Source organism: Chinchilla lanigera, unplaced genomic scaffold (genome assembly GCF_000276665.1).
Source record: "Chinchilla lanigera isolate Chin_1 unplaced genomic scaffold, ChiLan1.0 scaffold00007, whole genome shotgun sequence".
NCBI lineage: Eukaryota > Metazoa > Chordata > Mammalia > Rodentia > Chinchillidae > Chinchilla > Chinchilla lanigera.
In genome coordinates, this window is record NW_004955408.1 from 3952561 (window position 1) to 3970663 (window position 18103).

Below are 18103 nucleotides of genomic sequence, written 5' to 3' on the forward strand. Positions count from 1 at the left end.
GCGCGGCGCCACGTCCCGGTGGCGGTCCCTGCAGCGGCGCCTTGGGAAGTTACGGGAAGTAACGGCATTGCTAAGTGTGCCGCCTGCTAGGGCCGCTAAGTAGAAAGCAGCTGCCTTGCCTTTTAAACGAAATCGATGGCGTGAGACTCAATTCAGTCGCAAAAGTGTTTTTGCGTTAGGGTGCTCTAACCCGTCAGAAAGTTGGAGCGCAGCTTATTGACAGCGTTTCTTTAAGAAGTCCAGGGAGTATTTAGAAAATGGAGCGAGGAAGCATTCGGGTCAGGAAGCGTTCATGGCTTGAGAAGAAGCAAGACAGTACCAGTAAACAGAAGAGAAAGGGAAGAATTTGCGGAAAGCACACACAAAAGAGAAGGTTGGGAGTTGGATGGTTGCCCACTTCTTTTTAGGTACAAATTTTTAGTGACTGCCTCTTGTGTACTTAGTGTTAAACCAAGTGCACCCCTGGAGGCAGAGGGTTGATGGTCACTGCCCGAGTACAAAAATTTCCCCTTGACATTACCTGTGTGACCGGTAGCGAGTAACTTCACTGCTCTATACCTTAGGGTGAAAATAGTTTCTGCAGCATAGGGCTAATGGGAAAATTTGAAGGTTAATACATATAAAAGTGCTTAGTATAATACTTGACACACGAAAACGCTATGCAGTTGTTAGCCGTTGTTATTATTATTTATTTATTTATTTTTCGTCTTTTTGAGACAGGGTCTCACTATGCAGCTGGCCTTGAGCTCACTTTGTAGCCCAGGCTGGTCTCAAACTCACAACGATCCTCCTGCCTCAGCCTTTCGAGTGCTGGGATTACAGGTGTGGGCCACCACACCCAGCACCATTGTTATTATTAAAGAGTTTTAATTGGAAATAATTTTTCTTTAAATAACAATTATTTTAAAATACCTTTTAATTACATAGCTTTTCTGTGAACAAATTTTTAATTGTATGGGCTTTATATTGACAAATTGTATCTGATCACATTTTTATAGTCTCCATAACTTTTTTTTACTTTTATTAGAGTACATGTTTGCAGTACATAATGATTACATTCACTGTAGGGACTTGGTACCTGTATATAACATATTTTAATTCTTTTTCCCCCTTTCTCTCCACTTCCCCTTTTATTTTTCCAGCATTATATTCACATAATATATTTGTGATGAATTAAATCTTTACGATTAACTTCTTCAGTTCATTTATACCTGTGTTAATATTTTTTTTGTTTCCATAGACCATCATAGAATGTCTAAAATATATTTGTACTGGAGACTTCCCTCCTGGAACCAAAGGAAATACATTTGTTCATGATCCCAAGGTAATGGTGCTAGTAAAAATTTTTTATTTTTAGAATTTTATCTCATTATAAAAGTGATAATAGCTTATTGTAGAAAACCTAGCAGTGGAAAAGTATAGAGAGATTAGTCACCTACATACGGTCTGAGCACTGTGGGAGTAGCCACCGTTGATATTTTCATGTGTTCTTTTCCTCTTCTCCATACTGTTTGACATAGCTGAGGCCATATTGCATTTAGGGTTTTTTTTTTTTTCTTTCTCCCCATTAAACATCAAAAAGTCCCATGTCATTAAAGCATTATAATAAATTTTTAATCTGAGTGTGTGGTATGTGGGTGCTTCTTTTAATCTTTATGCTTTTGTATATTTGAAATATTTTGTACTTAAATGTATGATGTTTTGGGGAGAATAGTTGCATGATTTTTTTTTTATATTTAGATTGCTTAAAATAAAGCCTGATGAAACTCTCTGTATGTGAATCCTTGTCAGAATTAGTTGTTTATACTATTAGCATGTGTAAAGGGCGTGAAATTTGGCCTATAGACTTGTATACGTATGTGCAACAAAAATAAATATGTTTAGTGGGGTCATGTGCTTCTCTCAATATCCTTTGCTCCCAGCCCCATTAAGGCCAGGATTATTTTCCATGTTTATAAAGCCATGCCTGTGTAAGTATAGAAGTACACTTCTATTTTATTGTTTTTACTGAAATACTTAATGACTAAATAGTATTCTGTTGAGCTTGTACCCTGAATTGTATTTATTTAACCAACCCCTGCCTTTGATCATTTAAATTGTGTTTCCTTTATGTGACTACAGGCAACTATAATTATGAATTTTCATTTTAAAGTGGTAATACATTACTGAGCCCTTTATGAAATGACTTTCACACCTGTTTCCTTCACCTATAATCTGTTTTCCTCAATTAATGATACTGTCTTGTGTTTTATTGAAAGGTAAGAGAAATCACATGACAATCAGATGAAAATTTGGTATTTTCTAATAAAAAAATCTACCATATTCCTTATACGTGTACCCATATTGTTTCCTCTGTTGCATTAACGGTAATTGTTATTTGCCTTATCTGAGCATCAACCAGCTCCTCTTTTAGGCTAGAGCTCATCCATCGCTCTTATCAACTTAGGGATTTTACTCTTTTATTCCTTTCTCCTGCATCAGCATTTTCTCTTTCTCTGTGGGATGCTTCACAGCAGTTTATAAATAGGCTGCAGTCTTCAATTGCTCCCTTTACTTCGAAACATCCTCAAGCTTATTCCCTTTGTTTGTTCCAGCTGTTAGCAAAACTCACAAGGTTGTATGTACCATTGTTGTCACTTCATTACCTCCCATTTGTTGTCTACTCCACTCAAATTTTCTTCTTTTTTCCCCTCCAGTAAAAGGGCTGGATGTTGCTAGAGTGGTCTGTTTCTGATTCTTGTTACCTTTTTAACAGATCTGATACAGTTGGTTATTATTAGTTTTTATTTGTTTTATTTTGGAGAGAGGCCGGCCTCAAATGAGGTCATCTCCCTGCTCCAGCCTCCAGGTTTTAGGATTACAGGCATGTGCCACTACTCCTGGCTAGTTATTATTTTTCACACTTGATCTTAATCAAAAGGCCAAGATGGTTATTATTTTTCAAAAAACATTTTCCTTTTGCTGTCCGTGGCACATCTTAGGGTTTCCTCCTGTTCCCCTAGCCATTTGTTAGTCTTTGCTGGGTTTGCCTTTGCTTGATTTCTAAATGCTAGTATGCCCCAAGACTTAGCCTCTTCTCTGTCTCCTCCTTGGACGATCTCATTTGGTCCCATGGCTTTAAGTACTAATTATGTCCTGGCGACCTCATATTTATGTATTTAACTCTGCTTTCTTTCTTAAGCTCTAGTGCTGAGAAACTTCTGCCAAAGCTACCAGATATTACCAAAGCTCACTCAAGAAGAAATACACCTGTTAAATTAATTTTTAGTTTAAAATCTGCTAATGAAAACTCCAGCCCGGATGGTTCCATTGGTGAAGCTTTGTTATAATTTAAATTTAAAGTGTCTTGCGGATGTCTCATATGTTTGGAAGGTGATTAGCTCATTGGGGTGGTATAGCCAACTTGCTGTTAGGAAGTACGACTTGACTGGAGGTGGGTCACTGGTGTGTAATTTGGAAGGGTGTATTCTTTTTTTTTTTTTTTTTTAATTTTTCAAGAGCATTTATACATGTTTTTATTTATTTATTTGTTTGTTTTTGTTTTTCTTCCGGTACCGAACTCACGACCTTGCGCTTGCCAGGCTGGCACTTCGCAGCTGAGCTAAATCCCCAGCCCCTATACATCTTTTTAATTAGATTAGTTTTACAAGCAACTTGAGCTCTTTCATAAGGAAACACTGCTTTTCAGATTACATGACTTTATAGTCTGTCATGAAATTCTTTGCCTGCTGCTGATAAAGGTCTGTGTTTTAGAGCTGGTTAATGTGTAGAATAAAAACAGTATCGTGAAGCTTCATCTTCAACCAGGATTAACACATAAAGGCCACAAATAGTTTTAAATCTTGTTTTAAATAGTTTTGCTTGGTGACAGGTTAACAGTCCCACTAACATGAAATGAATAGATTTTAAATGGATATTAAAGAAATGACTGTCCTGATTTCTGGATCTTTTCACAATGATGGAAGGGTGTATTTTTGTCCCCAGCTCCTCTGTCTCTCTCTTGGCATCATGGCTGCCAGAGGTTGAACATCTTCCCTCTGCTATTCCCCTTCACCCTGCCATTTCTGCCTTGGAGTCAGCCAATCACAAACTGAAACCGTGAGCCAAAATAAACCTCTCCTCCTGTAAGTTGTGTCACATGTTGTGTCCCAGTGATGAGAAGGTGACTAAGACAAGTCTGCCAAATACTTTAGGATGAAGTAATGCCCGTTCTACACAAACTTGAAGAGGCAGGAGTACTTACCAATTTAGGAGTTTAGCATTACCTTGATACCAAAACCAAAAGATAACTGATGATACCACATAACTACAGTAACTACTGATACTATTGTAGACGCAAAAATCCTTAGTAAAATATTAGTAGTGTCTTAGTTTTCTCTCATTGCTGAGACAAAATACCTGTCACCCAAAGATAAAGGGGGAAAGGTTTATTTAGCTCACAGTTTGTAGAGGTTCTAGTCCATAATCAGCTGGTTCCATGGCAGGATGGTGTGGCAGAGGGCAGTCACAGCATTATGGTGCCCACAAGGTGACAAAAGCAATAAGGGACCTTAACAGTGTCTTTCTGCCCCTTTTATACTCTATGTGGTCTACTGGGATTAGGACAGTGCCACACCAATCAGTGGACTGATTTAGTAATCACACACCCTTAATCCCAGCATCACATACTCAGCCACCTATGAAAAAGCCCCACTTAAGGCTGTATGAGGGTTTTCAGAGACATCTAGGCACAAGCCAGAACAATTAGCAAGTAAAATTCACAGATGTATAAATGACAGTCATACACTTTAACCAAGTGGGATTTACCTTAGGATTGTAAAGTTTCTTTAACACCCAAAACCCAATCAGTGTAATTTGTGCCATTAAGAGGCTAGGAAAATCATTTGAGCGCAAATGATAGATACAAGAAAAGCATGTAAATTTAGTACTCAATTACAGTAAAAATGTTCAACACTTTACTTTTTGTTATTCCTGTGTAGTTACTCAGTCCAAAAGCCGTTAGGACTGAGTAAGAAATGCATCCACAAAAAATAGAGGTGGTAACGTGGTGAGGGATTGAAGACCAAGTAAAAAATCCAAGTTCACACTTACACAAAAAATGAAGAAGAAAAAAGAGAAAAGACAAAGCCTTCTGTTCTAGTAGGATGTTGACTGGTAAATGTGGAAGGAGTAATGGAACTGGAACGTTGCCAGTTGATGTAGATTGTAATAGTCATTCAGGTAAGAACCAATAGTTACGAAAACTAGTGAGGAGAGTTAAATAAAATATTGTGTGGGATAATTTACATGGTATCAGTGCATCACTGTAAAAAATATTTGGCAGAGAAGCCGGCACGGGCCGGGGATATAGCTCAGCAGCATAAGCACTTGCTTGACAAGGGCAAGGTCCTGAGTTTGATTCCCCATACAAAAAAAAAAAAAAAGAAGCCGACAAATACACCTTGATCAAGTGATTGAAATTAATACTTCTGATAATTAGATGAATTGAAGCTGTGCCCTATTTGATGAGAGACAATGAAAAGGACTCACCATCACTTCTACAATATTCCTGCCAAAGATTTGTAACTTTATTTCAATCACAGGAAAGTACCAGACAGATCTAAAATTGGGAAGGTATTCCACAAAATAATGGTCTGTAATTCTCCAACTTGTCAGTAATAAAAGACCAGGAAAATATGAGCATTCTAGGTTGGAAGAAACTAAAGAGTCTGGGTATGGTCGTGCTTGCCTGTAATCTCAGCAGCACTTGGGCAGCTGAGGCAGGAAGATCACCTTGAGTTTGAGGCTAGCCTGAATGAACTATGTAGCAAGACCTTGTCTCAAAAAAGAAAAAAAATAAAATGATAGGACCGATAATGTATAATTCTGAACTGCATGGTTTTGTTGTAAAGGACATATTGGAACAATTGGCAAAGCTTGAATGGGATCTGTGACCCATATAACATATCAGTATCAGTTTCCTGATTTTTGTGTTGAGAACTTTTATTTTGTAGAAAATATTGATGGTGCATCTTACTCTGAAGTGAGTCAAGGGAGTAGCATTACATATGTTGTATTTTTGTTTTTCTATTATCTTATGATTTTTTAAGTTAAATTTTTATACTTAATAAAATTAAAGATAAAATTCATTAAAATATTCACAGACTTTTAATGGTGCTGAGTAAAGGAGATAGATAATATATCCTTTTAGTAAATCAATTAAAGTGTATTTGTTTGTCAGTATTAGGGATTGAACTGAGGCCCTTCACACTGAGCTACATCCATCACCCTTCTAAATTTTTTTTTACTTTGAAACAGGGACTCACTCAAGTTGACTAGGCTGGGCTCAAACTTTGGATCTTCTGGCCCAGCTTCCAAGAGTCCTGGGATTGCAGGCATGTGCCACCATACCTGGCTTCTCTCATATTTTGAATAGAATGTAAAAAATGTTACTTTGGATATTTAAGCTTTTCTTTCTTTCACCTCATTTTGGAAGAGCAAGATTGTTTATGCCCCTTTTTTTCAGAACTAACATTCTGGTGCTTATTATGAAGGCATAATTTTCTCTGTTTACCTACAAAGGTTGCTCAAGAAACAGACGTGAGAGCTCAGATTCGTCTACAGTTTCGTGATGTCAATGGAGAATGTATAGCTGTGCAGCGATCTATGGTATGTTCTCAGAAAAGCAAAAAGACAGAATTTAAAACCTTGGAAGGAGTCATTACTAGAACAAAGTAAGTATTAACACTGTATTTGAGTATTTCTTCATTTTTAGTCTTTTAGGCTTTATAGACTGTGGTTTGTTCCTTCTCTTTATTTTAGGGGAGCATATTAATTTTAGTGAACTTGGGGCCAGGGATGTAGCTCAGTGGCACAAGAGCCTGCTTGGCAAGTACGAGGTCCTGAGTTCTATTCCTGGTACCTAAATAAATAAGTAAGTAAGTCTTTGCTATTCTAGATACCTTAAAAAAATAATTTTAATGAACTTTATTTTTTAGAGTAGTTTGGAATCACAGTAAAATTGGGTAGTAAGTACAGAGTTTCTATTTATTCACTGCCCCTTCATACACATCTCCCACTATCAACATTGAAGTTTTTGGTACTATTTGTCGGTTAAATGGAATGATTCCATTAAAGATTTAGTGATACTGTGTTGTTGTATTTCCTTGAGTGATTTAGGAAGTTGTTGAATTGAGTACATGCTCATTCAAATGTAGGGTTAAATGAATAAAAATGCTCATGTCAGGTATAAAGGTGGGAGAGATGATAAGCAGACAAGTAGGGAAGAGTAAGTTTCTCTGTTAACCATTATTGTTGTGTTAGATTCGGGTGTTATCTTCAACAGTTGGAGTTAGGCTGCCAGATTCAAGGCTTTATCCTTGCTGAGCAAATTGCTTAATTGTTCACCCTGCTCCCCTTCCTTTGTGTTTATTAAACTACATAATACCTTTATTTAGCCAGTAATGTTTAGTGCCTACTACAGGCACTGCCCTAGGCACTGCCTTCTCAAGCATATTCTTCTCATTGGCTTTTAATCACACTCGGGCCTCTCTCATAGCTTTGGATTTCATTACTTCTTGTCCTCCCCTTGCCCTGTGCAGCCAGTGTCTGCCCTGTGCGGATATTTAATTGTCTCCATTTCTTTATTTTTTCCTCACTCCTTTAGTCCCATTCTTGCACAGAAACAGCTCCACTGAGGTCACTAATAGCCTAGACAGTGCTGTTGTTGTACAAAGTAGACCTTTGTAAGATAGAGGTTCATTATCCCTGTATGTATCTTAGAAAAATGTTGTAAAGGGCCAGGGATATAGCTTAGGAGCCGAGTGCCTACTGCCAAGCCTGATGTCCCGAGTTCGATTCCTGATAGCAAAAAACAAAACATAAGGATTGAGGTAAAATGCTTATTATGTAGTAAAAGCGTACATATTAGTTTCACATGACTGCTATGTCAAACCACAGACTTAAAGTTAGTCTTAAAACAACACAGCCAAGCTAAATATCAGGGTGTTGAGTAGGCTGTGTTTCTTTCCGGGGGCTGGAGGAAAGAATGTTTTCTTACTCTTTTCATCTTTTAGAAACCACCCAAGTGTCTTGGCCCATGGCCTTTCCTCCATGCTGCAGTGAGCAGAGTTATTTCTCATGTTGAGTCATTTTGTCTCTTTTCTCCCTTCTCTTACATGTAAATACCTTTGTGATTACATTGGCCCCTCCAAATAGCCCAGCATAATCTGTTTTCAGGTCACATAATGAGCAGTCTAATTCTGTCTGTAACCTTTATTCCCCTTTACCAGGTAACTTAGCATTCACAAATTCTGTGTACTGCAGATAAGTAAATGCCAGTTATTTTTTGGTACTGGGAATCAAACTCAGACCTTGTGCTTGCCAGGCAGGCGCTTGTACCGCTGAGCTATATTCCCGGCCCAGTGGCAGTTATTTTTTGTTGTTGTTTGTTTTGGGTACTGAGAATCGAACTCAGGACTGCACGTTGCCAAGCAGGCGCTGTGCCACTGAGTTAAATCCCCGACCCCATGGCAGTTGTTAATCAGTTTTTACCTGAAATTTTTTCTAGACCTTCATGGCACAACACTGTTCCCTCTTTGTCTGCATCACAACCACATCCTACTTCATTCACCCAGCCAATAAAGGTTGGAGCACCACAAGCTTAGTCCTGTTCAGTTCTGTCCTTGTTGCATATTCTCTTCCTAGATCATCTTCATATCAGTTGCTCAAATTACTGTGTGTTTGCAAGTGACTTAGATTTCTCTAAGTCAGACTTCTGTTTCCAGACCCATATACCAACTGCCTCTCTTGTTTTCAACTAGTTGTTTCAATGATATCTTAGATTCGGCATGCCCCAAACCAAGCTATGATTCTCTTTGACCCCTCCCAAAAAATGTCCTACAACTTGATTGTCTTGCATTACTTTTCATCTCAGTGAATGAGCCCACTATGTGTCCAGTGACAAGCCAAAAACGCAAGTCTTGATGCATTGTTTGCTCGCTCTCTCCAATCCATCACCACATCTATGGATTTAACCTAAATGTTTCTTGACTGTTTGCACTTCTCCAGTGATTAGGCATTCTGTTGCAAGCCATGTGATCTTTTTATGGTCTAACGTGATAACCTGCTGATCTACTTGTGTCCATTCTAACCCCTTCCAAAACATACTGTACTCAGTGTGTATTTTAAAAATAAAAATTGAAAAAAAAAAAAATAAAAATTGAAATGTATAAAAAACAGTAAAGGCAGATACTACCCTTGCCTATTTAAGTCACCTCTGCCTGTCTGCTATTGATCATGCTTTGTTTTGTTCATTCAAGTTACTTATTTTTGAGTTTTGGGGGTGGAAGGTAGTATTTTCCTCTATGTATTACAGATATATATTTTAAGTTACTGTCACTACAAGCCCAAATATGTTAAAAAAAAAAAATTGGCATCCTTTCCTGTGTCACCCTGTTTTATATAATCTTTTTTGTCAATGAACTGCTAAATTACTTAAGAGTTATGCTTTGTAGTATAAGGAAGCTGTTTAAACAAGTACAGCAAAAAGATTTATTCAGTGAAAACTACAGTACTCTGAAAAAAGAGATCGAAGAAGATTTCAGTAAATGGAAAAATATTCCTTGCTCATGGATAGGAAGAACCAACATTGTGAAAATGGTCATACTCCCAAAAGTGCTGTACAGATTCAGTGCAATTCCCATTAAACTACCATTAGCATACCTCACAGATCTCGAGAAAACATGCCTTCAATTCATCTGGAACCAGAAGAGACCCAGAATAGCAAAAGCAGTCCTGGCCAACAAGGACAAGTCAGGTGGAATCACAATCCCTGACCTAAAATTATACTACAAAGCTACTGTACTAAAATCAACCTGGTACTGGCTAAAAAAAAGACCTGAGGATCAATGGAACAGACTGGAAGAAACAGCCACAACCAAAAACACACTCAGCTATCTAATCTTTGATAAAGGGGTCAAACTAACTCACTGGGAGAACGATAGCCTCTTTAATAAATGGTGCTGGAAAAATTGGCTTGCCACCTGCCAAAGACTGAAAATAAACCCAAGTCTATCACCATGCACCAAACTCAAGTCAAAATGGATCACAGATCTCAATATTAAAACAGAAACACTAAATCTATTGGAAGAGAAAGTAGGTAAAAACCTTGAAGACACGGGTAGGCAGAGAGTTCATGAACAAAAACCAAACTGCACGGGAAACATTTCAAAGAATCAACAACTGGCATCTCATCCTACTGAAGAGTTTCTGCACATCTAAAGAAATCACCAGCATTGAGATTCCATCTTACCCCAGTAAGAATGGCTAGCATTAAGAAATCAACCAGTAACAAATGCTGGTGTGGCTGTCGAGAAATAGGAACCCTTCTCCACTGCTGGTGGGAATGCAGACTGGTGAAACCACTGTGGAAATCAGTTTGGAGATTCCTCAGAAAACTAGGTCTAGAGGTCCCATTCAACCCAGCTATTCCCCTTCTGGGTATTTTCCCAGAAGATCTAAAAACATCATATCACAGAGATATATATACACCTATGTTCATAGAGGCACAATTTGTAATTGCTAAATTTTGGAAGCATCCCAAATATCCATCCACCGAGGATTGGTAAAAAAATTGTGGTGCTTTTATATAATGGAATATTACTCAGCTATAAAGAAAGATAAACTCGAGGCTTTTATAGGTAAATGGTCACAACTAGACCATACTCATAAGTGAAATAAATCAGACCTGCATGTGCAAGCACCACATTGTCTCACTAGTGTAAAACCTGAAACAGTTAATATAAACTCAGAGGTATGATAGACATTGTGAAATGATAGGAAAATGCTCAAGGGTAAAGGGCATTTGGGATGTGGGAAAAGAGAAGGGAAAGAAGGAGAAATTTTGTATGTATGTATATACAGGATAGTTAACATAGTTGATCTACTGTCTTCTGTTTCTTTGCTGAAAGAAACTGTTAATGAGTCCTTGATTGATCAATATTGTATGTCTTTATCTGTTTTCATGAGAAACCACTTTGAAGATATCAGTATGTAATACAGCAAGCATTGTTAATTTCCTACCACTTTGTTTGTAACTCTGTATTGTCTGTGCTGTTCTTTTGCTATTTTGTAAAAGGTTGTCTGTTAATGTTTTCCTCCGTTTATTTTTAAAATAAAAAAAAGAATAATAATAGTTAATACATTGAGGATTGTTATTTTTAAAGTATTAATTCAGAGTACAAAATATGGATAAAAATTATCCAAATGATGCTAATGTAAACCAATAAACTATCATTTATCCAAAATATGGATAAAAATTATCCAAATGATGCTAATGTAAACCAATAAACTTAAGAAAAACTAGTAGTTAAAAAATAAAAAATAAACAAGTACAGCACGAAGGATTGATTAAGCAATAGAATAGGTTATTTTACTTAATATTCTTGACTTTTATTTCTTATAGGCATGGTGAAAAGGTCAGTATCAGCTCCAAGTGTGCAGAAATTGACCGAGAAATGATAAGCGCACTTGGGGTTTCTAAATCTGTGCTAAATAATGTCATTTTCTGTCATCAAGAAGACTCTAATTGGCCTTTAAGTGAAGGAAAGGCTCTGAAGCAAAAGTTTGATGAGATTTTTTCAGCAACAAGGTTTGTAATGCTTAAGATTTTCTTTAGTTCACTAAGTTATTGAGTCTTTCTTCGTTTGTTTGTTTTTTGTATTTGTTTTTGAGAGACGATGTCAGTGTATTGCCCAGGCTGACTTTTTTTTTAAGTTTTTTTTTTCTTTTTAAGCTGGCCTTATACTTACTTCAAGAGATCCTTCTGCCTTGGCCTCTCTTTTTTCTGCCTCAGCCTCTTGAGTAGGCACGTACCACCACCATGTTTATCTTTTGGATACTTCTTTTTTAAAAACAAATTTAAAAAGCAAAAAGTTCATCAGTTACTACTTTTCACCCAGTCACAGCCACTGGGTGTATTTCCTTTCAGTTTTCTTTTTTGTTTGTTTATTTACCTGACTGTATAAATGTAATTTTTCTGTCACCATTATGTCCTAAGCATTTACTAAGTTATTATGAACTCTTTGCAATCTAATGACTGCATAATATTTCACTATAAATATACCATAACTTACTTAGCCAGGTTTATTGGTTTCTTCAAAGGTATATCAAAGCCTTGGAAACACTTCGTCAGGTACGTCAGACACAAGGTCAGAAAGTAAAAGAATGCCAAACAGAACTGAAATACCTGAAACAAAATAAGGAAAAAGCTTGTGAAATTCGTGATCAGATTACTAATAAGGAAGCCCAGTTAACATCTTCCAAGGAAATCATCAGATCATATGAGAATGAACTTGAGCCATTGGAGGTAATTCAGTTTTTTCTTTAATCAGTAAATAAAAATTCCATTTATTTATTAATATACAATATGATGTTTTAATGTAAGTATGTGTTGTGGGATGGCTAAACTAAATCAAACAAATTACCATGTATATTACCTCAGCATTTTTTTTTTCATCTTTTTGAGACAGGGTCTCACTATGCAGTTCAGGCTGGCTTTCAGCTTACTTTGTAGCCCAGGCTGGTCTCAAACTTGCAGTGATCCTCCTGCCTCAGCCCCCTGAGTGCTGGGTTTACAGGTGTGTGCCACTATGCCCCACTCTCAGCATTTTTTGTGATATGATCTATTAACAGTTTGTGTGTGTACAATATATTGTTAATTATTATCACAATGATGTAAAATAATTGTTTTCTGGCATACTAAGCAAAAGTCGTTTTTTTGCCATGGTAAAATACTCTATTGTTACATGAACTTGAATGGCATGTACATTTCTTTTTCCTTTTTTTTTTGGTACCAGGAATCAAACTCAGGACTTCATGCTTGCCAGGCAGGCACTGTGCTGCTGAGCTATATCCCCAGCTCGCATGTACATTTCTTTAAAAAATTAATAAGATTTATTATAGTTGATATCCAAAATCTGTATTAGATGATTAGTCTTTATGTTTCCGAAAGCTTGGATTTGAGAGAAAACAAGTTTGTAACATTGCACTACATTAAATCGGTAGTGTACATCAGTAGCCCTTAAACAGCAGTGTAACTAACAAATCTTATAATTCTGTGTTTTTAGAATGTTTTAATTGACAGGTCTTTCTAGAAACGTTTATGATGTATAGCATGTTCTTGACATGGCACAAAGTTTGAAATTGTTCCATACATGTTTATGTATTTGCAAATCGGTATAGCTTTCTAAACCCTATGGATTTTTGTAGTTTTTGAAACAGGGTGTTGCTCTGTTGTTCAAGCTGGGGTCCTTCTGTCTCAATCTCCTGGGTAGGTCAGCCTACAAGTGAATCCTGTAGTTTATAATAAGGCCTGCAGAAAATCCTGTTCATTGATTTAGTAAGCATTTACTGAGTGTTTCCTGTGATTTGTGCTACAGAGTCAAAGAGTGCATTCTTGCACTTGAGCTATGCCAGTCTAAGAACATTCTTAGAAATGACTGCTTGCTAAATTTCAGATAGAAGACTTCATAGATTTTTTTTGGTTTTGGGTTTTTTTTTTTGTGGTGGGGGGAGGGGTGTTTTTTTGGGTTTTTTTGAGACAGGGTCTCACTCTGTAGTTCAGAACTGGCCTTGAACTCACTGTGTAGCCCAGGCTGGCCTTGAACTCACAGTGATCCTCCTGCCTCAGCCTCCCAAGTGCTGGGGTACAGGCATGTACCACCTCACCCACCTGTAGATTTCTTAACCATTAAATAATTTACTGATTGTCCTCCTTAAAATTCACTTATAAATAGTGGTATGGTTCTTTGAATCTGAAAGTAGAAAACATTTTTTCAAAAATTACTGCCATGCCTGGAAATGTTTGACAAAGGCTTCAGAAAGGAGGCAAGATGAGGCTGAGCTTTTAAAGAATGGGGAGAAGTCAAATTAATAATAAACTGGAAGACATTGTATGTATATTTGTATTTACTTAATTATTATTTTTTTAATATGTGCTTCAAGTGAAAAAAGTGTACGAGGATTCAAGTGAAAAGTAAAAAGCACTCAATTCTGAAAAGTAAAAAGCTAAAAAACTCTGACCTCTCAGTATATCCTCCCACTGACTTTTTTTGCATGTACACAGTACATACAAACACTTGCAGGTATACATGTGTGTACTCCCACACAAGCTTATTAGAGCAGGAGCGCTGAGTTAAGTAAATCAGTGTAAAGGGTGAGATGCTGGGGTATAGCTCAGTGGCAGGCTGTTTGCCTCACTTGTGCCAGGCCTCAGGTTGATCTGCAAAAAAAGTAAATAAAAAGGAGAAGGAGGCATTGGTGTTATATTATACATAGTGCAACAAGCCAAGCATGATTGTTGTTATTATGGCAGTTGCCATTTGGGGCACATTTTATTTTCTTGAGGTGTACCTAGCTGGAGAGGTGACAAGCATACACATAATGATAAGGCAGAAAAGAGACAAGAGCTGTAGAAGCTTAGGAGAAGGAAGTAAGCCAGTGTGGTGGCCCACACCTGTAATTCCAGCACTCAGGAGGCCGAGGCAGGAGGATCATCAAGAGTTCAAGGTCAGCCTAGGCTACATAGTGAGTTCAGAGCCAGCCTGAACTGCATAGTGAGGCTCTTTCAAAGAAAACCAAAAAATAAATAAAAAAGAAGGAGGTTTATTTCTGTCCAAAGTGGTCGGAAAGGATTTCATAGGATTGAGTGGGGGTGAGTGGGTGGTGGTAACTTCAATGATTGTAAAGGAATAGGTCATTAAAGACCTAGAGGCAGTACCTTAAAAGCTGTCTTTGAACGCTGTCAAGGAAATCCATTTAGTTGGAGTGGAGTCTGTATGGAAATGTCAAGGTAGGGTTAAATGATAATGCCTAGTGTTTATTAAATAGTGACAGGATTCAAACCAAGGCTGTTGGAAAGGTTGAGATATTTGTGTACTTGTTTACGTGTGTTTAATTAACTAGTTTACTGAGAGTTTAATGTTCTTGTTTGTATCCTTAGAGCCTCACTCAGCAGATAATTCAGTTAACTGTTGTAGGGATGATTTCCAAAGTCCTTTTCATCTCTCACATAGGAAGATTTTTCCCTTCCAAAGTTTGGACCAGATCACTTTCAGCATCTGTCCACAAAAGACTACTTCATTTCTACACTGTATTATAATGCATGCTTTTCCATTTTTATATATTTATATTACAGGTTTTTTTTTTTAATCCTTTCCCGGTTAATGAGCGTTGAATTATTCCTAGCTTTTGGCTCTTACAACTAAAAGCATTCTGAACTTCTATGTACAGGACTTTGGACATGTTTTCATCTCTCTTGGTTAATTCTAGGCATGTGTTCCTAGGTTACATGGTGTGTGTGTTTAACATTATAAGCTGCCAAACTATTTTTCGAAGGGCTGTACCGTTTGCATTCCAACCAGCAATGTGCAGAGTGCAGTTTTGCATCCTCTTCCATGATTAGTGCTGTCATTCTTTTTCATTTCAGCCATTGTAGTAATTGTGTGGTGGTAACTCACTGAGAGGCTGTTTTCTTTGTGGTTTTTATTTGCAGTTTCCTAATGACTTGATCTTGAGCATTTTTTCATATTTTTATTTACTATCTATATTTCTTCTTTTGGTAAAGTATTCGTTTATTTTCAGCAGATTTTTTTTCCTTTTTATTATGGAAAGTTCTTCATATAGTCTGGATTAAACCCTTTCCAGAAATATGTTTTGCAAATTGATTTAAAAACTGCATTTCCAAGGCAGAAGTTTTAAATTTTGATGAGGTACAGTTTATCATTGTTTTCTCTATGGCTTGTGCTTTTTGTTTCTTATCCAGGAAATCTTTGGCTGACCCAATACAGAAATTTCCTGCTGTTTTTTTTTTCTAAAAGATTGGTATTTTGAATTCTTACATTTAGTCATATGTTCCGTTTCAATTTAGTTTTTTTAATGTGATGTGAGGTAAGGGTTAAGTAGCTTTTTGCCTAAAGATGTTTAATTTTCTAGTGTTGCTCTGTTTCCCAGTCTTACCCACTGGTTTTAACTATGGTTTTGTATAAGTCAGTTCATTCCTGAGTCTCCTGCTTAGCATGTAGTTTTGTGAGGACTGGAGAGAATTTGTAGCAGTGCCTTGTGCAGTGTCTGAATGTATTGTAGGAGGCGTTCAATTATTGATACTTGTGACATTATTAGTAACATTTTTTTCAAATGTCTCTCTCACTCAGCTAATATTAAACACCTCTTGTGCTGGGGAATACATTAAGGGAATAAAGTAAACAAAGTTTCTACTTATGTGGTGCTTCCGTACTATCAATTAGTATACAAATATGAGATATATTGTTAGCGTATTATCTTAATGATAAAAGTTCATAATGCATTTTGATTCAGCTGTGGAGGTTTGTAGTTGATATCTGAACATTCCAGTATCTTAAAATGCAATACATTAATTTAAAAATTAGGTTCTAGGGGCTGGGGATTTAGCTCAGCGGCAAAAGCGCCTGCCTGGCAAGCGTGAGGTCGTGAGTTCGGTTCCCGGTACCGGGGAAAAACAAACAAACAAACAAACAAAAAATTAGGTTCTAAAACTGTCTTAGAGTTGGTCAAGTTTGCAATTACAGCACCAAAGCCTGGGAGAGTATCCCCAGCATCATGCAAGAAGAGAGTGCCTTAAACCAGGTTACACGATTCCAGAAGATGAGGCAGCCAACTACCCATGGAAGGAGATCTTGGGAACAAACTACCAAGATCATTTGTCATATTTCACCTACTCATAGGCCTCGGTGCCTAAGAACAGTTTGGATTGAAATGCCATGCCTACAGGCTCAGAATGTGCTACTAACTCACCATAAGTTTCTACCTGAGTTGTGATATTTTTAATATAATTTAGGGCTGAGGAAATAGCTGAGCCCTTGAGGATATAGTAGAGCCCTTGCCCAGCACGTGTAAGGCCTTGGGTTTGATCCCCAACACTGCCAAAAATAACAATAAAAAGCAAAAATAAATTAGCCTTTTAAAGAGCACGTTCTTTAAAATGTACTTTGCGTGTTGTAGCTCTCAGTGCCGAGTGAATGACTTTTGTGAAAGGTACTGTGGGCAGGGCATTGGCTTTGAAATTAAAAGTGGAAGTTAAGTCAGGTGTGGTGGTGCACATCTATAATCCCAGCACTCGGTAGGCTGAGGCAGGAAGATCTTTGTGAGTTCAAGACCAGCCTGGGCTACAAAGTGAGTTCAAGGCCAGCCTGAACTGCATAGCAAGACCCTGTCTCAAAAAGACAAAAATTTTGTAAAAAGTGGAAGTTAAGGGTGTATAACTCAGTGGTACAGCCCTTGCCAAGCATGCACAAGGCCCTGCGTTCAGTGCCCAGTACCAAAAAAGAAAAGTAACTTTATGTTCTTCTTTACTAGCTGTGAGGACTTAGGCAAGCTACTTAATATCTCTGACCCTTGTTTTTCTCTGTGCCTCCTTTAAAGTCCCGCTGTTAGCATTAAATGAGAGAACTGGCTCTTGCACATCCTGTTTCTCCTCACCCATCAGCAAAGTAAACTACAGTGAATTTTATTTATGTGTAATGTTTTTTATTTTTAGAGTCGTCTACAAGAAATTGAACACAATCTCTCTAAAATAATAAGACTTGATAATGAAATTAAAGCCTTGGAAAGCCGAAAAAAGCAAATGGAGAAAGATAACAGTGAACTAGAACAGAAAATGGAAAAGGTTTGTGGTCTTGGAGTTTTCTTCTACTTGAAATTTGGAGACGCTTGTAATGAACCTCACCAGAAACGGTTTTGCGAACCACATTTTGAAGTTTCTGTTACTTCTATGTGCATGTTAAAAAGAAGGATGTTGAATAAGATGCAGTATATTCTATACCTTAGAGTGATCATATCTTCTAATATTTACACATTAAAAGATTGTATTTTGGTGTCACAGGTTTTTCAAGGTACTGATGAGCAACTTAATGACTTATATCACAATCATCAGAGAATAGTAAGAGAAAAAGAAAGGAAGTTAGTAGACTGTCAGCGTGAACTGGAAAAACTAAATAAAGAATCCAGGCTTCTCAATCAAGAAAAGTCAGAACTACTTGTTGAACAAGGTAGGACAAAATATTTACTTGAGTTTTTTTTTTTGTTTTTT

General features: G+C 37.2%; 1 protein-coding gene across 2 annotated transcripts in view; it reads left to right on the top strand.

Annotated features, from left to right (window-relative positions):
- Positions 1-1240: 1240 nt before the first annotated feature.
- The window catches only part of Rad50 (RAD50 homolog, double strand break repair protein), a gene marked incomplete at its 5' end in the record, with an annotated part of 81694 nt that continues 64831 nt past the window's right edge, over positions 1241-18103 (top strand). For both annotated transcript variants that reach the window (XM_013508334.1, XM_013508338.1), the window contains 6 exon segments: positions 1241-1324; positions 6562-6713; positions 11444-11629; positions 12142-12346; positions 17552-17680; positions 17897-18062. In XM_013508334.1, coding sequence (XP_013363788.1) covers positions 1241-1324; positions 6562-6713; positions 11444-11629; positions 12142-12346; positions 17552-17680; positions 17897-18062 — 922 coding nt within the window.